General features: G+C 47.1%; 2 protein-coding genes across 2 annotated transcripts in view; one reads left to right on the forward strand and one right to left on the reverse strand.

Moving 5' to 3' along the window:
* Nucleotides 1-26,822, forward strand: part of SIX6 (SIX homeobox 6) — a 284,160-nt gene that overhangs the window by 130,119 nt on the left and 127,219 nt on the right. The gene's annotated exons all lie outside the window — the stretch shown is intronic.
* LOC309340984 (homeobox protein SIX4-like) lies at nt 1,609-25,127 on the reverse strand. Its single transcript, XM_081860345.1, has 3 exons — nt 24,158-25,127; nt 8,628-9,325; nt 1,609-2,437 (listed from the first exon to the last, which is right to left on the reverse strand). The coding sequence occupies exons 1-3, from the start codon at nt 25,045-25,047 to the stop codon at nt 1,650-1,652; spliced, it is 2,376 nt and encodes a 791-aa protein (XP_081716471.1). The 5' UTR covers nt 25,048-25,127; the 3' UTR covers nt 1,609-1,649.

The following is a 26,822-nucleotide window of genomic DNA, read 5'->3' on the forward strand; positions in this document are numbered from 1 at the left end:
GTACATTAGCTGTGCTTGCTGTCACAAAGATGTAAGGCCACTAGGCAAAAAGGCACGCGGGATTCTTCTTCTTCTTTAGAAAAATACATGAACCTTGTAATATTACTTTAAAGCAGAAAACACAAATTCACAGGGCAGAAGCGGTGCCAGGGGGGAAATGTCCCAGAGTCTCTCAATTGCATTCGTTTATATTCCAACATCAGAAAGTTTAACCTTTTGTCTAAATCAGTCTGAAAAACATTTTTTAAAAACAACAGCACCACCAATTGATGTAAGCCCTAGCAAGAGGGGGCGGGGAAGGTTTTTAAAATGGTCAGAAGTGACTTCCTGTTCAAAAATAAATTAAGCAGTTCTAAAAACTGTTCCAACATGTCTAAATATGATAAATGGGACACCAACAGCTATAAATACAACCCAACATACTAATAAAAAGAGGAGTCCCTTTTGGAGCAATTAAAACAATATTTACATAAACAGTGGGGCGGAGGATTCTACGTTGCATGATTTCAAGTTGCAAAACGGACTTTTTCTTCCACAGCACTGATTCCAAACTCTCAGAGCAGGAGTTGTCAATAGGGTGCCCCTCTAGTGTGTGTTTGTTTTAAGACTACAACTCCCATCATTCCCACCCAGCATGGCCAATGATCTGGGATGATGGGAGCTGTAGTTTAGCAACATTTGGAAGGCACCATGTTGGTTAATCCTACCTAAGGCGCAATCTGCACTATACATTTAAAGCAGCAGCATTCCTGGGAACTGCGGTTTGTTGAAGTTGCTCAGAGTTCCTAGGGAGAGGGGTTGATTATGCTGGGAATCACAGCTTTATGCAGCAACTTTTAAAAAATAAACCCCCAAGGTATCCAGCATTCTTGTGGAGAAGCGATGGCTGTTTAAAAGTGGTGTAAGAGTGCTTTCAATACACATATAGTGCGGACGGGGGCCTTACAGAGAAGGAAAGAAAAAGAAAAAGTCACGTAACGTTTCAGGAACCACAAAGGTTGAGTGCCCAGAACTTTGGGGTGCAAAAAGGACTCTGATGCAAAAAGGAAAAGAGGGAAAGGAAAAGAAAAAAAAGTTGTTTGCCATTGCGCTTTCTCTGCCAAGGAGGTAACAGCAGCTCATGAGGTATCATCTAGAATATTCCATAAAAACAAACACGACCTTCGTCAATGCCCAGAAGTATCCAGAACAAAATGCGAGAGACTGGCTTCCCAACCCCAGACATTTCAAAAAGGTAATTCTCGTTCCTATCTAATATTTGGAGGATATACTTTCTGAAAATACATGGAAGTGTTGCATGTCTAATAAAACTATTTGGATTATATTAGTAAGCCAAACAATCCCGTATCTGACTGCAATGTTGCACCCCCCCCGCCCGGTCCGCCCCCCATTACCAAGTTTAACAAAGGTCAGAGTTCATGCAAAAAACGCATGGCAATCTCATATTCCTAACGGAGATTTCCACTTCGTTGTAGCAGACCCTTCAAACTGTGCTCTCTTTTTTTGGTTATTCTGTATGCATATCTTGACCAGGTGAGAAAAACAACAACAACAACAACACTCTGTGCGTCTAGGGCCTCGTGAGGAAGAGACTTCTCTATGGAAATGTGAACCAAAAAAATTAATTATTATTATTATTATTATTTAATTTACAAGTCTTGCATATCTTCATCCATTTGCACTGTCTGGAGCTTGGCCAGCTGCTTTTTGTCTGTCTCCAGCTCCTCGCAGATTGCGTCGACCATATTGCTCATTACGTATTTGGTTTTCGAATCCAGCATCATCAAGCCACTAGCGGATTTGCTCTCAGCCTCGGACAAGAAGTTTTCCTTTAGGCTGGTGACCGGTTGCAACACCAACCGCTGCTCCCGGGCGAAATGGGGGTGCACTTGCGCCGACGGGTTGGGTCCGACGTGGCCGCCAATGGCCGGGCCGATCCCCCCCAGCGCCGGCTGCGTTGCCGAAATGGACATCAGGTCGTGGCCGGCGAGGAGGGAGCAGTTCTGGAGCGTTGCATAGTTTGAGTTGGTGATGGAAACCACGGTCGCCCCACTTGTGGCGGGGGCCGACAGGGGCGGGCTCTCGGACACGGGCGAGCCGAGTTCTTCGGAGTTTATCAGAGTGGGCGGTCCCAGGGAAAAGTTATGCGACAGGGTGACGTTGACGAGTGAGGTAGGACCCCCGCCGGAGAGGCTGTCCGTAGGCAGGGCTGCGTGGAGTTGCGGGTTCTGGCCGAGGGACATTACTTGAGAAAATACCAGGCTGGCCTCCAGGCCTTCCTGCTTGACTGGCCCGATTGCCTGGCTGGAGTTGGGGAGCGTGTACACCACCGCGCTGGGAGGAAGGTTGCTGAAAAACACTTTCCCTTGCTGTGCCGCGGCGGAGTCGCTTGTAAACGTGCCGCTGCTCGGGGTGCTTTGATTTAGCGGCAAATTGCCTGCGGTGAGAGAGGAAGGAAAAAACAAACAAAGTCTTAAAGTTGTGCATCAGTGCAGAATAAAGATTGCAAAGTCAAGGTCCCACAACCCATGTGCTTCTGTGTCTCCTGCGGCTTTCCTAAAAAATGCACTAATTAAATAGTAATAATCATCATAACAAAATCTTTCAGGACCGCCTCCCTCCATACGAATCTACCTGCACCCTGAGATCATCCTTTGAGGCCCTCCTTCATGTACCTCCTCCGCGAGGGGTCCAGAGGGTGGCAACACAAAAACGGGACTTTTCTGCAGGGTTCCATGTCTTTACATATCTTTAGGCACCAAGCGAAAAAGTTCCTCTTCTTCCAGGGCTTTGGCTGATTGACTGCCAATGCCCCTTTAAATGTGTTGTGGGAGGAGATTATTGGTTTGTTTTTGTTCTTTTTACAGTGGTACCTCTGGTTACATACTTAATTCGTTCCGGAGGTCCGTTGTTAACCTGAAACTGTTCTTAACCTGAAGCACCACTTTAGATAATGGGGCCTCCCGCTGCTGCCGCGCCGCTGGAACACAATTTCTGTTCTCATCCTGAAGTAAAGTTCTTAACCTGAGGTACTATTTCTGGGTTAGTAGAGTCTGTAACCTGAAGCGTATGTAACCCGAGGTACCGCTGTATTATGTATTTTGTGTTTTTTATATTGTGATTTTATGTTGTGAACTGCCCTGAGATTTACAGATGAAGGGCGTTATACAAAATTTGAATAATGTTAATAATAATGTTAATAATAATAATAATGTTAATAATAATGTTAATAATAATAATAATGTTAATAATGTTAATAATGTTAATAATAATAATAATAATAATAATAATGTGTTTCTGTGTCTCCTGGGCTTTCCCAAAAGATGCATTTTAACAAAAGTCTAGCTTTTCAGCAGCAGAAAGATTTTTCACCATGAAATCCTAAGTGGGGTGTGGAAATATCTCTCTTTCCCCTCCAAAACACCTATATTGTATGATACTCTAACAGATTTAACAGATTTTGCCACTGTCACCAGCCTGAGAACAAGCCAGAAGTAGCCTGGAGTTACAGTTTGATACCAGCATGTTCCCACCAACCATAGTTGTGGTAAACAATGGTTTCTTGAGTTCAGCCATCATGGGGAACTGCATTAGGTTGTAGGTGAAAGCAGAAGATTCTGTGCACCTTCTAATCCATGGCCAAAAAGATGCTGCTGCAGTACAGCTCCCTCCAGCCACTGGCCAATGGCCAGAGGTGGTGGGAATTGTGGTCCAGAAAGATCTGCAGGGCCTCAGGTTAGCCACCCCGACTTTAAGCCTTCTGTTCATTCTCAGGCGCTGTCAGAGCAAGTTGCTCATCTGAGTGCTATTCTTGCTGCCTTGCCAAGACCAGGATATGACACATCCGAACGCTTGGCTCCAGGCGCCTGGATTAGATCTATAAAGATCTGAATTAGGAGAAAAGGAGCTTCAGAATGATGATGCACTGCTAATCACTCCTTGGCCACTGCCTTCAACCTGGTGCCATCGAAGATGTTTTTGACTGCAACTCAGATCAGCCCCAGCCAGGCTGAATAATCAGTTTCTGGTTCTGTGGCACTATTATTTTTTTTCTGTCAGTAGAACATCAGGCTCTTAATCTCAGGGCTGTGGGATCACGATGGGCAAAATTTCCTGCATTGCAGGGGGTTGGACCTTCCAACTCTACAATTCTATGATTCTCCCCCCTCCCTGCGCCAATTTTATCCTCACATCAACCCATAGCTGTCAACCGTCCCTTATTTGGTGGGAAAGTCCCTTATCCCAGTGCCATGTCCCGCTGCTGTCCCTTATTGATGATGTCCCTTAAATTTCCCGGGTTTCAAAGGAAGCAGCTCCTCTCCCTCCCTCCCTCCCTCCCTCCCTGCCGGCCAGGGAGGAGGGAGGCTCCAACTGTGTTGCTTGGCTGCGTTGCTCACCACTAAGCAGTCTGAGAACGACTGGGGGGTGGAGCTTGCATGCCTTGTGCCGATCAAATCGGCCGCGTTGCCTGGGGACTCGCCTTTGCTCAGCGCTTCCCAGAGGAGAGGTGACGGTGGTTTTCCTTGCTGCATCCCCTTTGCCGGGTTGCTGTGCTGTGGGAACCACTGCTTGAGGCTTCGTTTGGCTGCTGGCTGGGCTTTCTGCCTTTGGCTCAGAGGGCCTCAGGAGCTGAACATACCTGCACTCAGAAAATCCCTTATTTTGGCTGCTGATCCCTTATTTTCGAGGTTGCTGGTCCCTTATTTTCAAATCTGTAAGTTGACAGCTATGCATCAACCCTGTGAGGCAGTTACAGATAGGTAGCCGTGTTGGTCTGCCATAGTCAAAACAAAACAAATTCCTTCCAGTAGCACCTTAAAGACCAACTAAGTCAGTTCTTGGTATGAGCTTTCGTGTGCATGCACACTTCTTCAGATACACTGAAACAGAAGTTTCCAGACCCTTCTATATAGTGAGAAGGTGGGGAGGGGTATTACTCAGAAGGGTGGTGGGAATGGGTGATTGGCAGATAGCTGTGATGAGCCTGTTGACGACTCTTAACGACTGCAATAGGTCTTACAGGAAAAAGCAAGGGGTGAAAAGGTGAAAAATGGCTTTGTCATGTATAATGAGATAAGAATCCAAGGTCTTTGTTCAGACCAGGTTTCTCCATGGTTTTAAGTTTGGTGATAAGTTGTAATTCAGCAGCTTCTCTTTCCAGTCTATTTCTGAAATTCCTTTGTAGTAAAACAGCTACTTTGAGATCTTGTATAGAATGTCCTGGGAGATTGAAGTGTTCTCCTACTGGTTTCTCTGTCTTGTGATTCCTGATGTCCGATTTATGTCCGTTTATTCTTTGGCGTAAGGTCTGGCCTGGCGTAAGGTCTGGCCTGTGAGGCAGGTTAGGCTGAGAGACTGTGACTGGCACAAAGTCATCCACTGAGCTTTATGGCCTGATCTCCTGGGTCCTTGGTCCAACCCTCTAACCGCTACCCCACAATGGCTCTCAGGCAGTTTTATCCAGCAATTGCGGCATTGCCCAAAAGTTACGAATGACTCGCACGTTAACACAATTGAAGAAGTCAGTTCCCTGGTCCTTTAATCCGCCTCTTAAGTTATAGAAGAGAACCAGTAGTGAAAAAAGAATGGCAGAAGAAAATGATGGACTATATGGAACTTGCCGAACTGAATGGGAGACTCCGAGACCAGAGAGAAGCGATGGTGGAGGAAGATTGGAAGAAGTTTAAAGAATATTTGAAAAAAATATGTTAATATTTAAATCTTAGAACAGCTTTGGAAGTGGATATAGGCTGAAGGGTTAGAAGTAGAACAGTGTTTCCCAACCTTGGGTCGCCAGCTGTTTTTGGACTACAACTCCCATCATCCCTAGCTAGCAACACCAGTGGTCAGGAATAATGGGAATTGTAGTCCTCAAACAGCTGGAGACCCAAGGTTGGGAAACACTGAAGTAGAAGATAGTGTATTTTAAAATAGTATTACTTGTAAGGGATAAAATGTGAAGATTATTACGGTGAAAGAAAGTGTGATTAAAAAATGGTTAAAAATTATGATATATGTAAACTGCTAAAGATGAGGTAAAATGAAAATCAGATAGGGGGGACTTGGGGAAGCTCACCTAACAATGTTTAGAAAAAATAAGGATAAGACAAGAATTTGTTTGTATTATTTGTTTTTCTGTTTGTGTTGTTTATTTGTGTTATAAAATGAATAAAAAAATGTTGGAGGGAAAAGAGAGAATCAGTACCGAAAAACAAAGCAAAGCAACTTAATGTGAATCGCAGTCAGATTAGTCTTTTTGCAGAAGGCACCGGAATGCAAATTCTAGCTCAGCAAAGAACAAAGAGGTATTTTGAGAAGCCCAGATGGTGGAGTGGAGAACTATTTATAAGGATCTCCTCCAGGGTAGAAGAAAAATGGAGACTGGAGACGTGAAGCTCTTGGCTCCTTGCAGCAAGTTGTTTGATGCAATTAAAATTCAGTCCAGGGAGATCATATACCAAGTTCAGAAAATGAGCTCTCACTTGACCAAGATAGGTTACCTTACTGTTTGCTTACTTTGGTTGCCTTTTATAAATGCAAAAATGACCAACTATGGTAAGCTAGGTTACTAACTGGGCCTGGGAATAAGGGACACATCTCACTAGTTTGAAAACAGCTATGCTGGCTCCCAATCCATTTCTGAGCCAAATTCAACATGCTGGTTTTGACTTCTAAAGCCCTGTATTAAGGGTTGCTAACCTGTGGCCCTCCAGGTGCTTTGGACTACAACTTCCACCAGGTACAGACTGATATAGAAAGGTCCGGTGACTTCTGTTTCAGTGTATCTGAAGAAGTGTGCATGCACACGAAAGCTCATACCTAGAACTAACTCAGTTGGTCTTTAAGGTGCTACTGGAAGGAATTTTTTTATTTTGTTTTGACCATGGCAGACCAACACGGCTACCTATCTGTAACTTCCACCAGGTCCAGTTCACATGACCAATGGTCAGGGATGATGGGAGTTGTAGTCCAGCTTCTGGATGGTCACAGCTTAGCCACCTCTGCCCTAAATGGTTTGGGACCAGGCTATCTTAATGGCCATCTCCTCCTGCATGAGCCACGAGTCAGATGGGTGTGGTGCAAATAATAAAATGATTATTATTATTACTACTACTACTACTACAGTGGTACCTCGGGTTACATACGCTTCAGGTTACATACGCTTCAGGTTACAGACTCCGCTAACCCAGAAACAGTACCTCGGGTTAAGAACTTTGCTTCAGGATGAGAACAGAAATTGTGCTGCGGTCGCGCGGCAGCAGCGGGAGGCCCCATTAGCTAAAGTGGTACCTCAGGTTAAGAACAGTTTCAGGTTAAGAACGGACCTCCCGAATGAATTAAGTACTTAACCCGAGGTACCATTGTATTATTATTATTATTATTATTATTATTATTATTCCCCAGAGAACCTTCTACCCATGCCCTCTCCTTTCACATGCAATGCAGGTAGGGATCTGTGAGAGGGCCTTCTCAGTGTTGGCTCCCCAACATAGAAACTTCCTTTCCACTCCTTTTCATGTATGCTAGCCACTTTTACAGAGCAGGATAACTTTAAAAAAATAAAAATAAAAACTCACACAAAACTAAGCTAGCTTCGCTATTTCAAGAGACATATTTGAAGAGATGCGCATTTTAGAAAACTGTGGGAGAAAATGCTTGCTTCCCTCTGATTCAACATTGTTTAAGTGCTTTAAATTTCAACCAAAGGAACCCTATAGACATCACTTTTCAGGTCTGATTTAGATGGTGTGCAGCTCATTTATTTATTGGATGCATGTGACACTTGAGTGGGGGGAGGGATCCTCAATGTCTAGCAGAATCCTAGGCTTAGATCAATGAGAATAAGCCACACATGAGGAGGGCGGGTTTCTTCAATTCTCCAGGAGCCATTTTTTGGGGAGGAGGCTGTAGAGAGACCACTACCACCCCTCAGGGACAGCATGCGAGGTGGCCCAGGGAGGACTGTCAAAAACTGCCACAATTTATATAAATAATAATTATTATTATTATTATTATTATTTATTTATTTATACCCCGCCCATCTGGCTGGGTTTGCCCCGCCACTCTGGGCAGCTTCCAACAAAATATTAAAATACAATAGTCCGTCAAACAATAAAAGCTTCCCTAAACAGGGCTGCCTTCAGATGTCTTCTAAAAGTTTGGTAGTTATTTTTCTCTTTGACATCTGGTGGGAGGGTGTTCCACAGGGCGGGTGCCACTACCAAGAAGGCCCTCTCCCTGGTTCCCTGTAACTTGGCTTCTCGCAGCAAGGGAACCGCCAGAAGGCCCTCGGTGCTGGACCTCAGTGTCCGGGCAGAACGATGGGGGTGGAGACGCTCAAATGACCTGATCAAATGACCTTCTCTTTGCAGAAAAATTCCTTCTGTGTACAGAAGGGACCCGCTTATGCATTCCATACAGGAGCTTTCACCCACCTGACGTTTTGGCCTACAACTCCCATCAGCCTCAGCAGTCACAGCCATAGACATCACGGCCATGATGGCAGGGGCTGATGGGAGTTGCGGTCCTGGAGGGGTGCAGGTGGGTGAAATTTGACGTACGAAGCACGAAGCAAGAGGCTCAGATTTCCGAACCCTGAAGCAAATTGAAGAAAGAGAAAAACCTACCTTGGGAAGTTGCTGTTGATACAGGAGGGAGCTGGACCGGCGAAAAACTGATGCCTCCGTTGAGGAGCTGGCCTCCGTTGGTTGCCGAATTGGGAATCTGGACGACGCCATATTGGTTTATTTGGACAGGGCCTGTGAAGGTAACAATGGAGCTGCCATCTTGCGAGGCGATGGCTTCTTCGCTTTCTTCCCTCTTCACCTCAAGACTTGGCATCAGACCTGAGAAAGAGGCAGAACTGGGGCTGTACGCTGTCGTCGTCGCCGCCGAGTTGGACATGGAAGTCTGGAGGATTTTGAAGTCTTTCACGTCTTCCGACGAAGAGGCCAGCATGTCGGCCAAGGGCATGCCGTTGCTCAAGGCGCTTGGAGACGATTTGGGCGGATTCAAGGGCACCGCTTGCGAGGCGGCGCCCACGTTGAGCCCGTTGAGGAGGACCCCATTGGGCCCCTGGATGAAAGAGGTGCCGTTAAGGAAGACAGGGGACGGGTTGGCGGGCACCAAGTTCCCGTTCAACAAAACCCCCGGGGAGCTGAGAGATATTTTGGAGTTTCCAAGCTGCTGCATGTAGACGGGCTCCATGTGGCCAGGAAGGCTCAAGGTGGCACTTCCGTCAGAGGCGCTGGCAAGCGGGTGGGGAGACAAGTCCTCTTGCCCCTTGCTGGACTCATCTTCCGTGCTGGGGTTGCCATCTGACTCACTGCAATGCAAGAGAGAAAGAGCAGTGATTCTCACTGGGAGAATCTGCGACCAGAAAGAGGAACACCAGGAAGATTGGAATAAATTTAAAGACTATTTGAATAAATATTACAGATAGGTAGCCGTGTTGGTCTGCCATAGTCAAAACAAAATAAAAAAATTCCTTCCAGTAGCACCTTAAAGACCAACTAAGTTAGTTCTTGGTATGAGCTTTCGTGTGCATGCACACTTCTTCAGATACACTGAAACAGAAGTCACCAGACCCTTCTATATAGAGAGAAGGTGGGGAGGGGTATTACTCAGAAGGGTGGTGGGATTGGGTGATTGGCAGATAGCTGCGATGAGCCTGTTGACGACTCTTAACGACTGCAATAGGTCTTACAGGAAAAAACAAGACAGAGAAACCAGTAGGAGAACACTTCAATCTCCCAGGACATTCTATACAAGATCTCAAAGTAGCTGTTCTATTACAAAGGAATTTCAGAAATAGACTGGAAAGAGAAGCTGCTGAATTGCAACTTATTACCAAACTTAAAACCATGGAGAGACCTGGTCTGAACAAAGACATTGGATTCTTATCTCATTATAGATGACAAAGCCATTTTTCAACTTCTCACCCCTTGCTTTTTCCTGTAAGACCTATTGCAGTCGTTAAGAGTCGTCAACAGGCTCATCACAGCTATCTGCCAATCACCCAATCCCACCACCCTTCTGAGTAATACCCCTCCCCACCTTCTCACTATATAGAAGGGTCTGGTGACTGCTGTTTCAGTGTATCTGAAGAAGTGTGCATGGACACGAAAGCTTATACCAAGAACAAACTTAGTTGTTCTCTAAGGTGCTACTGGACTATTTTTTAATGTTTTTATATACAGTGGTACCTCAGGTTACATACGCTTCAGGTTACAGACGCTTCAGGTTACAGACCTAACCCAGAAATAGTACCTCGGGTTAAGAACTTTGCTTCAGGATGAGAACAGAAATTGTGCTCCGGCGGCACACCGGCAGCAGGAGGCCCCATTAGCTAAAGTGGTGGTTCAGGTTAAGAACAGTTTCAGGTTAAGAACAGACCTCCGGAATGAATTAAGTACTTAACCCGAGGTACCACTGTATTTCCATTTCCTCAAGCACAGAGAAGAGGCAAATGTCCTCTCCGGCTCCTATTTCCAGGGCAGTCCAACATGTTTATTGCAAAAGGAATCAAAAGGAAAGATATAGCCTCAGGCCAGCCTCTCTGCCTCCTGCTAAAGTGCCCTCAAGAGAGGCACAAATGTGGGGGACGCCCAGCTATTTGCAGCCATTTGGAGAAATGCCAGGGGGAACAATGTGTTCTTGGCATCTTGTCTGCTATTGAGTGTGGCATTAGGCAACCCCATACACAGAGGAACACACACATCCAGCCTAAATGTTATCAGGATTAATTTTTCGACCTTTCCTTAGAACCCCAGTTGCAAAAATTTATACAAAACTACCGTATTTACGGGGACGCGGGTGGCGCTGTGGGTTAAACCACAGAGCCTAGACCTGCCGCTCAGAAGGTTGGCAGTTCGAATCCCCGCAACGGGGTGAGCTCCCGTTGCTCAGTCCCTGCTCCTGCCCACCTAGCAGTTCGAAAGCACGTCAAAGTGCAAGTAGATAAATAGGTACTGCTCCGGTGGGAAGGTAAACGGTGTTTCTGTGCGCTGCTCTGGTTTGCCAGAAGTGGCTTAGTCATGCTGGCCACATGACCCGGAAGCTGTAATCCGACTCCCTCGGCCAATAAAGCAAGATGAGCGCCGCAACCCCAGAGTCGGCCACAACTGGACCTAACAGTCAGAGATCCCTTTACCTTTAATCGTATTTACTCGAATGCGATATCACGAAAATTAGGGTGCATGTTAGATTTGATGTGCATTTACACTCCCCAGCAAATGCTTTTTGGCTTTCAAGGTTCTGAAAACGGAGGTGCGCATTAGATTCACTGCTTCATATAGACAGTTTAAACCACTGGTCCATCTACCAGGCATGTCCAAAGTCCGTTTTGGGGACCTAATCCGGCCAGTGGTGGAGCTTCATGCTCTGGCATGGGGGTGGGGTGGAGAGCAGGCAGGGGCGGGGCTGATGCGCATCCCGGGAGTGTGGTGTGCTACCCGCCAAGGCATGGCGCACCGCCTGCACGGGCAGCCACGATGGTACCCCACCAGGATCCCCCCCTGCACTCCTCTTCCTCCGCCAGTGAATCCCGCCTGCCAGATTCCCTGTGGCAGTTTATTTAAAAGCTCAACAACGTCAATCCTTAAAAAAGGTCAACAATTTTGGTTGGCCCTCACCGCCCTTCACTTCATCAAATCTGCCACCCTTTGAAAAAAGTTTGGACACCACTGAAAGTAGTTCTCCAGGATTCTGGACAGGGTTCTCTCCCAACCCTACCTGAATATGCTAATATACGATACGATAATCTTTATTGTCACTGTCCCATACAGAACAACGAAATTGAAAAATCTACACCAAACATTCAAAAACCCACAAGCCTGCTATCCCAACTATCCCAGCCTGTTTAGCTCCTAAAAACTCTGATAGCCCATAATTGAATGCAGTATACTCACACAGAGACTACCTTACACTGCGTTTAAAACCAAAATTGCATTTGGATAGAAACTGTTTCTCAGGCGGCTAGTCCTAGTCTTTATAACCCTGTACCTTCTTCCAGAAGGCAGAAGCGGAAAGAGATCGTTTCCGGGGTGTGCACTATCCCCGAACCTGGGACCGTTTGAATGCAATGCAGAGGCTCTGCTACTAAGCTGCAGCCAGCATTTTGCACCCGGCTACAAAATGAAGATACTAGGATGAAGACGCCTGACATCTCCATCATCTGGAGGTGCACATTTGGGGATCCTTGGATCTTGCCTGTTTTCACACACTAATACCCCATCATGTAGAATTCTATCCATCATATTTTATCTGCACAATCAGAATGAATTTGAGGAACCAACATGCTTTTTCTGTGCAGCCTGAACAGGAGCACTCCCCATTAAGAAAAAGAGGTTGGAACAGGCCAATATATATGTGGACTGTCCCTGGATCAAGAGACTTTTCTTCTTTAAGTTCTCAAATCTCTTAATCTAGCTAAGGTTGTCATCTGAACTAGCCAGGTGTTTAACTGATAATCAACCACAGCCAGTCCATCATTTGAAAAATAAGACTTTAGAGCCGTCTTAACCCAAAATGGCCATAAATTGGACCATAAAGAAGGCTGATCGCCGAAGAACTGATGCTTTTGAATTATGGTGCTGGAGGAGACTCTTGAGAGTCCCATAGACTGCAAGAAGACCCAACCTATCCATTCTGAAAGAAATCAGCCCTGAGGGCTCACTGGAAGGACAGATCCTGAAGCTGAGGCTCCAATACTTTGGCCACCTCATGAGAAGAGAAGACTCCCTGGAAAAGACCCTGATGTTGGGAAATATTGAGGGCACAAGGAGAAGGGGATGACAGAGGACGAGATGGTTGGACAGTGTTCTCGAAGCTACCAGCATGAGTTTGACCAAACTGCGGGAGGCAGTGGAAGACAGGAGTGCCTGGCGTGCTCTGGTTCAGGGGGTCATGAAGAGTCGGACACGACTAAACAACAACAACCCAAAATGGCAACTAGACGCAATGCTTTGGCAACTGTAACCTTGGTTTAAAGAGCCATTTGGCACCTAGCTGATATATCTCCATTTCTAACCCTGGCTGAAGCCCTTCCCCAAGTTTAATTTGGAAAAGACAAATGACTTTATGGTAACTTACCAAAAAAGGGCAACAAAGAACCAACATTATAAATTCATAGAAAGATGTGCCTTGTCATCAACTATTGGAATGATAAAATTACGGACGACATACACCCCTGTAATTCTTTCTCAAAGTTGGCTATCATTCCTTCTCACCTATATAACTTCTTTTTTCCCACCGCTGATTTTTTTTTTTTAAATGATGGAATATTTTCTGCTATCTGAACTTGCTACCATGCAGAAAAATGCACGCAACTTCTGAGCAAAGATTGGAAGCTATATAAATATTTATTCTCAAGGACAAAGAATGTCTTTAAAGCTATGGCAATCTAGTCCCACATGATTTCCAGGTCCCACATGATCTTGCTTTCTTTCTTTTCTTTTTTTTTAAAAAATAATAATTTATATTCGTATTTGTTATTGATTTTCAACTACATGCATATAAATACACAAGAAGGTTCTCACTTAACCCCATGCCATTTATACTATTTAAATTCTTGCATTATTTATGGTGCGCATTTTAATTATTTAAGGCACAGTCGAGCCCAATTTCAGTACTTTTCAAACCCCACTGATTTCAATGGGTGAGATGTGAGCCCAATGCCTAATTCTTCCTTTGGGATCAATGGGCCCTTGAAAACGATTAAACCCGGTTGGCTTGCATCCAGAGTATTTGGGCTAGTAGGTGCATTATGAAAACAATTCAGCCAGTTACAATCAGCTTCAACCATCAGGCTGAGGCAGGGACAGCTTGCATGTCTGTACGAAGGGAGGAAAAGAGCTGCAAAGATTGATAATCCAAACACGTTTCGATCGTAACATTTTACCCTTGATAAATATTGAAATGCATCGGGAACGCCAGCCCATGTAGCAGACTTTTCTGTATCCAGGCACATATGCATGTGTGCTTCTGCACTGACTTATAGTCGTTTTTGATCCCCCTTCATAGTTGACTTACAAGTAGTCTTCACCAACCAGGTTATCTCCAGCTGCCACTACAACTCCCATCAGCCCCCAGCTCTTTTGGACTACAACTCCCATCAGTGAGCTGACTGGGAATGATGGGAGTTGTAGTCCAAGTTGGCTGGAGGTCACCAGGCTGATGAAGGCTGCCTCATGACCTGTCTCAACCCACTGGGGTAAGACGTGAAAAATCTATTCTGGACATTGTGAAAATTTAGAGGAATAAAAGAAAATAAGAATGAATGAGACACTTGTACTTCCGGCTTCCTGTGCTTTGCCTTGGGTGCTGAAGTTGTTGTCGTTATTGTTCTTATTTTTATTAATTGGATTTATACACTGCCCTATACCTGGAGGTCTCAGGGCGGTTCACAGAGTAAAATCAAAATGTAAAACCACAAAATGCACAATCAAAATCAAAACAACAACCCAATAACCTCCCCTCCACACAAACCCCACATTTTAAAAGGCCATAGGATGTCAATCAAATTAACCAAAGGCCTGGTGAAAAAGGAATGTTTTTGCTTGGTGCCTAAAGGTGTATAATGAAGGCACCAGGTGAACTTCTCTGGGGAGAGCATTCCACAGATGGGGAGCCACTGCAGAGAAGGCCCTGTTCTCATGTTGCCACCCTTTGGACCTCTCAAGGAGGCAGCACACAAGGGAGGGCCTCAGAAGACGATCTCAGGGTCTGGGTAGGTTCATATGGAAAGAGGTGGCCCTTGAGGAATTGCATCCTGAGCCGTTTAAGGCTTTATAGGTCAAAAACCAGCACTTGGAATTGGGCCAGGAAACTAAATGGTAGCCGGTGCAGTCGGACCAGGATCGGTGTAATATGCTCCGGTGAGCAACCTGGCCGCTGATTTCTGCACCAGTTGAAGTTACTTTGAGATCTGGGAATCCTTGGACATTCCCCCCCTCCCCCCAGCCTACAGAAAGTAGCTCCCAAGCTAAGGCACCATCCTACGAAAACTGCTGGTCACGATCAGTGGCGTAGCGTGGGTTGTCAGCACCCGGGGCAAGGCAAGTAATTTGCGCCCCCTAACCCTAACCCCCAGATGTTGCGCCCGGTGCACCCCCCAAGCTATGCCACTGGTCACGATCCAAAGCTCTGCATGTGTATTGAGGTTTTTCACAATAACCGGCCTCTCTGCCTGCTATGTTGCAACACAAGTCACTTCTGAAGCCTGGGAAGGCGAAGGGTTGATTTATTAAAAACACATTTTGTAATTTTATTTGAGGTTAGAGGTCCTGCTGTTCCAGGATTCATAAACTCCATACCTTCCAACATTTTTCTGATGGAAATAGGGACATCCTATTCTATGACAATAATAATAATTTTATTATTTATACCCCGCCCATCTGACTGTGTGGCCCCAGCCACTGTGGGGAGGCTACCAGCATATATAAAAACATAATAATACATTAAACATTTTTTTTAAAAAAACATCCCTAAACAAGGCTGCCTTCAGATGTCTTCTAAAGGATGAATAGTTACTTATCTCCTTGGCTCAGGGGTCACTTAACTTAAAACCCTCCAACATTTCTACGATGAAAATAGGGACGTCCTAAGAAAAAGTGTGACATTCTGGGATCAAATCAGAAACCTGTAAATCTGGGACTGTCCCTGAAAAATAGGGACACTTGGAGGGTCTGAGTATGGGTTGCATCCAATTCTGCTCTACTCACGGTAGACCCACTGAAATCAATGCACTTGCATTAATGTCAAAATATTTATGAAATCAGATAGCTAAGTGGCTGCATATAACAAAAACTGTAGACGAAACACATGTAAAATCCAGGAAACCAGTAAGAACAAGTGTACATAAAATAATTATCATTAAAACACAGATAAAAACCAGTTTAACGATGAAGATAGACAACTGATTGTATGTCTGGGTAAGGTAAGGTTGCCAAAATAAAGCAGCTTTCAGAGGATGACTTGAACAATACAATGAGGTCACTAGCCGCATATCCATAACTTAGTCATGTCCGTTAATTTCTATAGGGTTACTCTGAGTTGAGACCAAAGGTACGTAATAATAATAATAATAATAATAATAATAATAATAATAATAATAAACAATAATTAAATCACCTCTTAAAAACAAGTCGGGATGAAATTAAAATCTGAATTAGATGGCTTTCCGCAGGATTTGGATTGGGAACAGTAAATGCTCATCGGGCCCAACTGTGTACGCTGATCTTATATGGGCCTGTGAGAATGCTGGGAGGCCTCTTTCATACTAGTTCTTATACAAAAAGGGAAGGGGAGTCAGGCTGAGCCCTGACCAAGGGCTCTGATCTCTTGTGGCAGAGCGTTCCACCAGGCTGGGGCCAAGGCCGAAAAGGCCCTGGCTCTGGTCGAGGCCAGCCTAATCTCTCTTGAGGCCCAAGATGTTATTATTTGCAGACCGTAAGGGGCATACCAGGCATACCAGGAGAGGCGGTCCCGTAGGTACGAGGGTCCTAGGCCATATAGGGCTTTAAAGCCTTTAAAGAAAAAATGGTTTAAGCACACACTAGCCATTTTCTTTCTACTTAGGATGGAGGAAGGAAAGACAGAGACTTGAATACTTTCCAGCACCTTACTTTTGAATAAGCCTGCAACTCCATTAAAAATGAAGACGTGGGTGCCTCCTGACTGGCAATATATCCCATCACGTTTGCAAAAAATAAATAAATGCAGCTTTAGCCTGCTTTGGAGAGCACTGCCGAGAGGCTAATAACCTTCCACTAGCCCTAGTTCAGACTTAGCGCTCAGAAACCAGTATTGGATAACTTGGTTTGTAACATGCTATGGCCTCGCGAACAGCACGCCATGACATTCAGAATATTCTGGAATTATCTGGGGGATTCTTGAGGCCCAGGCACAACTCCACAGGGGAGAGCATTCCAAAGATGACCTACTTGCACCTTGAAGTCATCTTCGAAGGCCTGGCTAATGTGCCTGCCTTCAAGGTCAATTAGACTGGGAGGTAGAGAGGGGGAAAGGGCCTTCTCAGCTGTGGCCCCATGCCTGTGAAACTGCTACAAAGTGATGCCTGCCAAGTCCCATCACTGCTGGCTTTCACGTGGTCTTTAACAACCCAACTGTTTAAAATTGCTTTTGCATAATGGGTTTTACAGCGCAACTGTTTGAATTGGTGCCGTTTCAACTATGAGCATTTGATTTTAGCGTTCTGATGATGGGCTTAGTGGGCTGGTTCGCTGGTATTTTATTAGGTTTTATGATGGCTTATTACATTTGGATCCTGCCTTGACAGGATGCAAAAGGCAGCCTATCAATATTTCAAATAAGCAGGACAGTGGCCTTCAATTCTTACGGCAGCAAATCTTATAAATTAATTATGCATTACATGAATCACACATTAGGTGGCTAATTTGTCTTCTCTTTCTCTACACGTCTGCCTGAGGCCTAAAACACTATTTATTGACAGTGTTAGAAACTCAGATATATAAGCTAGGTGCCAAATGGCTCCTTAAAGCAGGGCTACAGTTGCCAAAACGGAATGCCTAGCTGCCATTTTGGGGCCAGACGACTCAAAAGTCGTATTTTTCAATACGACTTTTTGGCTCCTGAAATTCATTCTGATTGTGCAGATAAAAGATAATGGATAGAATTCTACAGGATGCGTTGTTAGTGTGTGCAAACAGTCAGGATCCCAGAATCCCTAGGCATGCACCTCCAGGTGGTGGAGACATCAGGTGTCATCTTGGCACCCGGGCATCTTCACTAATGGCCGATAGGCAGGTGCAAAATGAATTTAGAACGCTGCTTTTATAACCCACTCTTCACAGTATCCCAGCACAAGTTTTTTTTTTAAAGACAATAAAACAATGAAGCTTGTGTGTGTGTGTATTTCTAACTAGCCAATTGCTTTGAGAGGTTTCATAGGAAGAGACTTGTTAATGAAATAAATTAAATACAGTGGACGCTCGGGTTGCAAACGTGATCTGTGTGGGAGGCACGTTCACAACCTGCAGTGCTGTGTCTGGGCACACGCAGGTCGCAATTTGGTGGTTCTGCGCATGTGCGAGCACCGAAACCCAGAAGTAACCCGTTCTGGTACTTCCGAGTTTCGGCGCGTCCGTAACCCGAAAACATGCAAGCAGAAGTGTCTGTAACCTGAGGTATGACTGTAAACAGAACAATATTTCGCTTAAATAATTATCATGCCTGTTTTAATGGGTTATAGAATCACAGAATTGTGGAGTTGGAAAGGGCACAGTGCTTCATCTGGTCCAACCTAAAATGGTGGAATTTCAGCTAAATCATCCTTTATATGAGCTGATCTGTCTATTATGCAGGAGAAAAGAATTCTGAAGCAAGAAGCATATTTGGCTTTGTTTTAAGATGATGTACCTGCTCACTGGACACGGGTGGGGCTGTGGGTAAAAGCCTCAGCGCCTAGGGCTTGCCGATCGAAAGGTCGGCGGTTCGAATCCCCGCGGCGGGGTGCGCTCCTGCTGCTCGGTCCCAGCGCCTGCCAACCTAGCAGTTCGAAAGCACCCCCGGGTGCAAGTAGATAAATAGGGACCGCTTACTGGCGGGAAGGTAAACGGCGTTTCCGTGTGCTGCGCTGGCTCGCCAGATGCAGCTTTGTCACGCTGGCCACGTGACCCGGAAGTGTCTGCGGACAGCGCTGGCTCCCGGCCTCTTGAGTGAGATGGGCGCACCAACCCCAGACTGGCCCGTACGGGCAGGGGTACCTTTACCTTTTTACCTGCTCACTGAAGGGCTTTCAGGTAAGAGTCCTTCCCAGCCTTACCTGGGAGGAGTGAACATGGGACTTTCAGCGTGAAAACCAGGTGCTCTACCACCAAGCAATGCCATTTTCCCCATGTAAGGAAAACAACAAGTATAGAAGTCTTTAATATGACATCTGGAAGATGGACTTCAAGACATGGCCAACCAGGCAATATCCAGAATGTCAGAGTTGTTCCAAAATGTCACAGACACAACAGCCTGTCAAAAGCTCTTTGAACTGATGGATTTATCACCACCGTGACAGCTTGGCCAAAATGTGTCAGATGTCCTCAATTCCTTGGCACTTCCCAAGGGGAGGAAAGGAACAGCCCACTGGGGAAATGAAAGCAGTAAGCCCCCCAAGGTTATTGCAGCTGTGAAGTTTCAGAGGGGTTTGGAAGTGGGATGATCACACATCCCTGCAAATAAGCAAAGGAGCCGAGTTGTTTATTTTTCAAACGCTCTCATTTCTACAATGCTTGTGGTCTAAACTAAGAGGATGTTACAGCCCATGTATCTTACTCATCTGCAAAACAAACCATTACTGGAAAGGATTCAAGGGATGGCAAAAAAAGAGAATTAAATGCAAGCACTGATTAATGCAGCTACAAGAGAATAAATTTGTATGCAATGTTTAGTGGCCCCCTTTCTGCAGCCAAAATAGAAAATAACCAGGGAAAGAGATGACAATTGCTCTCCAAGCAGATTCATCGCAATAACCAATATTGCTAAAAGCTGAAAAGCAGTCAAGTCTTAACGCAGGCAAAGGGACACAACATCAGATATCTGCAAGAAAGCAGGTGTAGTGTTGCAGTTATAGAGTGTCTGACCCGGAATGTGAAGGTTCAAATCCCTGCTCAGCCATGACCCTCACTGGGCAAATCTTGGCTAGTCATTCTCTTTCAGCCTAACCTACCTCAAAAGGTTGTTGTGAGGATAAAAAATGGGGGAAGGACAAAATTAAGTATGCCTCCTTGGGAAAAACCGAAAGATATAGAGCAGGGGTCGGCAACCTAAGGCCCATGGTCCACAAGCAGTCCACAGGGGTCATTTTACCGGCCCCTGAGCTGCCCACTCAGCGAGTCCCCGTGCGCTGAGCTAAACCGACATAGCATGGCATGGGGACTCACCAAGCAGCGATGGAAATCGCTTCATGAGCACCCGCAATCCAGCCCATGGAGGGAGCTCTGCAGCAGTAAACTAGCCCAGGCAAGGTAAAGCTTGCCAACCCCGATACAGTGGTACCTCGGGTTACAGACGCTTCAGGTTACAGACTCCGCTAACCCAGAAATATTACCTCAGGTTAAGAACTTTGCTTCAGGATGAGAACAGAAATCGGGCTCTGGAGGCGCAGCGGCAGCGGGAGGCCCCATTAGCTGAAGTGGTGCTTCAGGTTAAGAACAGTTTCAGGTTAAGAACGGACCTCCGGAACGAATTAAGTTCTTAACCCAAGGTACCACTGTATAGAGATTTTGGGAGGGTTGATATGGAAGAGGAGTGAAGGGTCTGCTCTGGGATGGGCTCCTGATTAAACTGCACAAAGCAGAAAGATTAAATAATATTTGCAGGAGCTGGTTTTCTATACCTTGCAACTATTAAAAAGTGTTAACACAGGTTTAAAAAATAGCCCTTAAAGCAAAAAAAAAAACAACAACTTCTGCCTTTGACCTAACTCCTAACTTGACACATCTGCTTTCTGAGGAAGATAAGATGCCCCTAAACACATCCCATGAAGTCAAATGAACACTTTATTTTAGATCAGCAAAGAAAGCAAGAATATTTCACACATGCTCCCTTGCAACTCTATGATTCTATCACTCTGCTGCCTGCCTCCTCTCCCCATAGGGTTGCAGTTATAGGGGCAGGAATAAATATTTCTATGAGGTGAAGCATGTCCTGTGGGTTTGTGCACACGTAATATCCGTTCCTGCATCTCACTGATCCAGAAGGGATTAAATTAGTTTTAAGTTTTACACTCCCTTTTCTATTAAAAATAGTATTAAAATTAATTTTGATGATGGAGTTTATCCATGCAGAGGAGGTGGGGGAGCAGGACTGGGGGGGTGGCGCAGCTGGGGTGATAGTGGTTAGGATCCAGTTTGCCTTCAGGATACAGTGGTGCCCCGCAAGACGAATGCCTCGCAAGACGAAAAACTCGCTAGACGAAAGAGTTTTCCGTCTTTTGAGGTGCTTCGCAAGATGAATTTCCCTATGGGCTTGCTTCGCAAGACGAAACGTCAGGCGAGTTCTTGCGAGTTTTTCCGCTTTTTTCCACCTTTTTCTAAGCCGCTAATAGCCGCTAAGACGCTAAACCGCTAATAGTGCTAATCCGCTAATAGCCGTGCTTCGCAAGACGAAAAAACCGCAAGACGAAGAGACTCGCGGAACGAATTAATTTTGTCTTGCGAGGCACCACTGTACACGGAACACAAACAGTTCAGCGTTATAACAAGTTAGCCCTGCTAAGCCAGTGAGCTGACTGGAGATATATGGAGGTTTCTGAAGAACAGGAATCTGATTGGAGGAAGGGGCTGGGAGAAATTGGGGAGTGAAGGATTCCTCCCCCGCACCCCTAAACTGCATACATTGATAACAGGCTCCAGGAAGTCACAGCCAGTCATGTTCCTGCTACAACACTTGCTGATAGCAAACACATGTCTGCAAGCAACATGCATCAAATATTTTCTGGAGGTTTTTTTTTGTGTGTAAGCCACATAAAAACATGTGATATAGCCCATGGAGGTATAAAACACCTCCTACTGGGTTACGTTTGCTTCCGGGTGCTTAGAAAAAAGAAGGGATATAAAGACCCAGGATTTTAAGAACTGATTTAAACCACCAGAGGAAGAGGGCAACTGCAGCCTGAAAAGCTTGCCAGAGGGTCTTTGCTCAGAGTACCTACCAGCAAAAAATAAAATAAAAAATGAAGCAAATTGCCCCTTACACCCATCAGAAAAAAACAAACAAATGAACAACCGGCCTTGCAAGAATTGTAGCCTGGTCAAACTTCCGCAGGCCGGACTTTTGCAGCTGGTCCTCCCGGTTTTACACCCTCCTTCCTCGCCTGCCATTTGTAGCTTTGATGTTATGTCCTCCAAGGACTGAAAGGAGCTACCTGCCTCAGCACAACCTGTGTGTCCTTGCTTGAAAATGGGCCGTTGAGGGTGGTGTTTTTCCTTTCACAAAAAAAAACAACCACCCAGCCACTTTTCCTGCCTTCTGTCAACCAGCCCCTCTCAAAAGCAAGCAAAAGGGCAAAAAAAGAGGAGAGGAGGAACAGGAGAAGAGGAATGTGCCTTGGGCAGGCAAGCAGATCAGCTCACCTGGCTGGCCCAGCAGAATACCTCTGGGGTGGCCTCTCACTAGCCAAAAACGCCCCCCCAGCCCCGATTTTAAGTCTCCTAGCCCTGGCCAATTGACCCAACCATTAGCCCAGATCTAGTGAAAGAAAAAGAAAGAGCAGGCTTTGCAGGTTCAGACATTTAAACCCCTGTGGTTTTTTATAGGAATAAGTCACGCACCAGTATATTTTCAGTGGGAATGAGGGAAGGAATACAGGGAGATTGGCTAGGTGGTGACCTGTCCTAGGAGCCTTTGAGGGCAAGGGGCTGCTTGGGATTATAGACCTGAGCAGTCCCGATTCCTGTCTTGTGGGGGAAAGGAAAACTGATCTGAACCGAAGGCAGAATCAAGTTTCACAACAAGAGACCCGAGTGAGTGTGCAAGGAGGGGGTGGGGAGAGGGACTAGCAACCCTCCTGCCAAGTTTCCCTCTCTCTGTTTCCCACCCCCTGGTGACATAAAACCTGGGCAAATGATTAACGCTGTCAAATAAAAATGGGAGAGGGGAGAGAAAGTTTCCTTGGACAACAAGAAGAGGAGGTGATCGGGAGACGATTGAGTGTTTGTTGGATGTGTTGAGGGATCCTAGTAAAGGAGGCTGGTGCTATTTATGCAGAGGGTTAAGATGGAGAAAGAAAACTTTTCTTCCCATGGTAGTATGGAGTTTGCAGATCTGGAAACATTTTTCACACACACACACACACACAGAGCCCGCGGCAACAGCAGATTTTAAATGTTAGGTTGGCGGTTTGTGGCAATGTATACAGAACATAATTTCAAGAATCGTGCACAAGGAAAGGAGAAAACAGAAATAAAGGATATGGCATTGGAAAGAACACACAGAAGTTTTGCTTTTGGGGGCGGAGCTGTTTTGCTGGTGGATAAAGTGGGGAGCATTGGGGGGAGAGGAACTTTTATATTTTCGCACTGGGAGAGGAATAAAGGGGTACCCCCACCCCAGGACGAATCAAGCTACAAAAAGTGCTCCCAGGCAGAGATACCTTGAAGGTTATGGAGTGCAAGCCATGGTGGAGGAGAGATTTTCCACCCAGGGAATCTGGAAGCAAAATAACCACTTTCTTTTTTAGTGGGTGGGTGGGGGAATTATGTAGCCTTGAGTGCAGGATGAAGGAAGTGGGAAGAAAGTACTTTTAAGGGACAAGGAGATTACCAGAGACACTTATTGTGCTCTACACTCTGCAAGGAAGAAGAGGGGGTGTGTGTGTGTTTTTCAAAGTGAGAGATTTGGGGCAGTGGTGGGAGGAAAGAGAGAGAGAGAAGAAAGCTGTAAGGTAAACGCCATGTTTGTCAAGGAATGAGAGCCAGGCTAGGACAGACAGGGCAGGGGAAGGGAGGGAGCAAGCCAGACAGGAGGGGAAAGGGGGGAGGGCAGGAAAAGCAAAGGAGCAGGCAAGGTGTTAAAAGAGATGGCATGTGGTTTTTGGAGAAACAAAGAAAGACAAGGTGGAAGGAGAGGGTCAGGCAAGAAGGCTGGGGGTGGGAGGCAAAAGGGGAAAATAAGCCGGGAATGAGACAGTGGCGAATTATGGATGCTAAACCAGAAAGCAAGATGGGGCATTGGGGTAGGGTGGGGGCACTAAAGGTCTTTTGTGGGGCAGGGAAAATAGCATATCTAACAAGGCAGAGGGCAGAAGGGGGGGGGGGGGAGGAACCAAGCAAAGCAGCAGGAACTTTTGGGGAAGGGGAGACAACAGGCGATAAAGGGCAGGGAACAAGGTCTAAACAGAGTGGAAATCAAGCAGAGCGCGGAGCCCCCGCGTCCAGCAAAAGCCTCAGGCTGTGCCGTGTCTAAACCGGGGGACTTGCTACGCCAGATCGCACTCCTGCGCCCCCTGCCCATGTGCAGAGTTCCGTCCCCCTCGCCAGCCTCTCCCTCTCTCCCCGCCTCAAGGAGCTCCCGGATTCCGGAGCTGCTTTGTCCCCGGCCGATTCCCCACTCCCTGTGTCCTCCTCTCTCTCTCTCTCTCCAAAAAGTTTGCCAAAGTTTTCCCCTTTCCCGCGGGCGCGCTCACCTCTTGGACTGCGGCTCGGAGGGGTTGCGATCCCTCTGCCGTCGGTTCTTGAACCAGTTGCTGACCTGCGTGAGCGAGAGCCCGGTGACTTTGGCCAGGTTGCGCTTCTCGGCGGGCGACGGGTAGCGGTTCTGCTTGTAGAGCTCCTTGAGCGCGTTGCGCGACCTCTCCTTGAAGCAGTACACCGTCTCCTCGCCGTCCCAGATGGTCCGCGGCAAGGGGAACTTCCTGCGCAGGCGGTACTTGTCGACGGCGCCCAGGGGCCGCCCGCGGGCCCTCTCCGCCTCGCTGTAGCGCGCCTTGTACCACAGCTCCTGCAGCAGCGCGTGGTTGGCGGCGTCGAAGCTGTGGCTCTCCAGGATGCCGTACAGCTCCGCGTAAAGACCCTGGTGGAAAGCCACCAGCGCGCGCGCCTTCAGCAGGCTCTCGTTGCCACGTAGCAGGTCGCTCCGCGGCAGCGACCACAGGAACCGCGCCAGCCGGTCCAGGTGGCCGCCTTGCTGGAGAGCCTCGCACACACACGCGACGTGCTCCGGGGAGAAAGCCAGCGGAGCCGGCGGCGAGCAAGGCGAGGCGGGAGACGGCGAGGAGCAGGCGGGCGCCGTGGAGAGGGCAGCGTGGCGCACGGGCTGGTTGCGCACCAGCAGCTCGGCGTGGAGCAGGACCTGGTCGGCCGCCTCCGCCGCTGCCTCCTCGTCCTCGTCGTCGTCTTCGTCCTCCCCGTCGTCGTCCTCCTCCTCCTGCTTCCTGGCGAAAGGCGGCGCGCAGCCTTCCCGGGCTGCCTTCTCCTGCGCCCCGACGCCGCCGGAGAGCATGTCCGCCAGCACGTTTTCCTGTTTGATCGCCGCCACCACGCCGGGGATCGGGGCGGTGGGGGAGGCAGAGGACATTTTCCACCGCCCCCTCCCTTGTTTTGGAGTTGGGTGGTGTGGGTTTGTGGGTTCCCCCCCCCTTTCCTCTCTCCCCCCCCCTCCCCAGTGCAATACACACACCGTTCCTGCTCCTCCTCCTCCTTGCCCCGCCACCCGGCTGGCGTTCAGCCGATCAGGTTTCCTCGCCGCCGCGCAGGAACCATTAAGACAGCTTGTTCGAGCAAAACTTTGTGTAAGCGGATCGCAGCTCCTTTCCCCCCACCCCGTCCGACCTCCTCCTCCTCCCCAACCCCCCCCTCTCCCTTTTCTTCCTCTCCCCCCGCCCCCCCTCCACTACCACCACAACGTGACTCCTCCAAAGCCTTCTCTGCCTCTCGCCTGCCTACATATTCTTTAATGGCACAAGCAGCCTCCTGGACCCGGGCACGGGCGCGGATTGGCCGCCCAGTGCGGAGGGGGCGGGGGCATCCCGGGGTTTCTATGGGAACCGTCAATCAACCCCTCCCCTGCCCCGCCCCTCCCGTCGGTGCCCGCTTGGCGAGGCTTTGCTCCCTCCTTTTTCGAAAAGCGAAACACCTCTACCTGGAAGATCGGGGCGAGCGCGGCTGGTCTGTGCCACGCCCCCCCCCTCTCTTCCCCTGCAATGCTTCCCTGGAGCGGCTGGGATGGGGGAGATGCAGGGAAAACCCCGAAAGGGAAGCGTAGGTGTCCCTCTTTCTAGGCATCCTTAGAAGCAAAACTTTCAAGTTTCGAGATACGTAAATTGTTGAGAGAGTGGATATATTTCAATGCAGCTGTAGCGGTTAGCTAAGGGAGACTTCAGAACCTGCCTCTCCACATTACTTGGTCTATAACACAGGACTTTGCACGTATATTTAGGAGTTAGAGCCATTAAAGTCAGTGGTTCTTACTGCGTGGTGCGCAGAGGGTTGCTCAGAAATAAAGTCTCATTGAGCTCAGTCGGTCCCAGTTAAGCTTCCCAGTTAAATTAAATTTTCAGGTTTCCAAATAAATGGTTGAGAGTGTAAGATAACTTTCTGTGGACAGCTAGTGTAGGGGTTAGAGAGTTCAAACCCCGCCTCTCCACATTACTTGGTGGAGTAATGCATATATGCATATATATTTAGGAGTCTGATCCATTAAATTCAGTGGTTCTTACTCCAAAGTGCGTAGAGGATTGCTCAGAAGTAAGCCCCGTTGAGCTCCTCAACCCCAATTAAGCAGTCCGTGGGATTGAATCCTGTGAAATCCTGTATCAACTTATCTATAAGTCCCATAGAACTGAATGGGGCTTGCTTCTGAGTAGACAAGCATAGGGTGGCGCTGTAAGTCACCATCTTTTTACACTCTTATGTGGACATTGGGGGGGGGAATAAAATATGGGAGTGTAAGTAGGGTTTAGTCTAAGCTCTGACCCCCCCCCCCCGCACAAGCAGCCAGTATACTGTCCACCCCCAAAATGAAAGAGGGCAGAGAAAACAAGAATTAACACAGGAAGAGGCAGGGGAAAAGAAGAAGACAGCACGGAAAGAAAGCTGGAAATTTGGGGAAATGAGAAAGACAGTGAGGGAGCAAGAAAAAGCAAAAGTTCATTGAAAATAATGCGGTAAGGTAAGGGGAGTCGCCTGCCGCAGTTTCTTGGGCAAAGAGATTATTTCCCTTTCTTAACCTGCAGTTTGGCACCAAGACTCCCTTCCTGCTCAAAACAGAACTATAAAGCTGAGCCCCCACCCAAAATATTATTTTTTTGTGACTAGGATTTGCAGTCTGTTACAAAATGACTATTCTCCCTG

The sequence above is a fragment of the Podarcis erhardii genome (genome assembly GCF_964252035.2).
Source record: "Podarcis erhardii genome assembly, chromosome: 1".
In the NCBI taxonomy this organism is placed as follows: domain Eukaryota; kingdom Metazoa; phylum Chordata; class Lepidosauria; order Squamata; family Lacertidae; genus Podarcis; species Podarcis erhardii.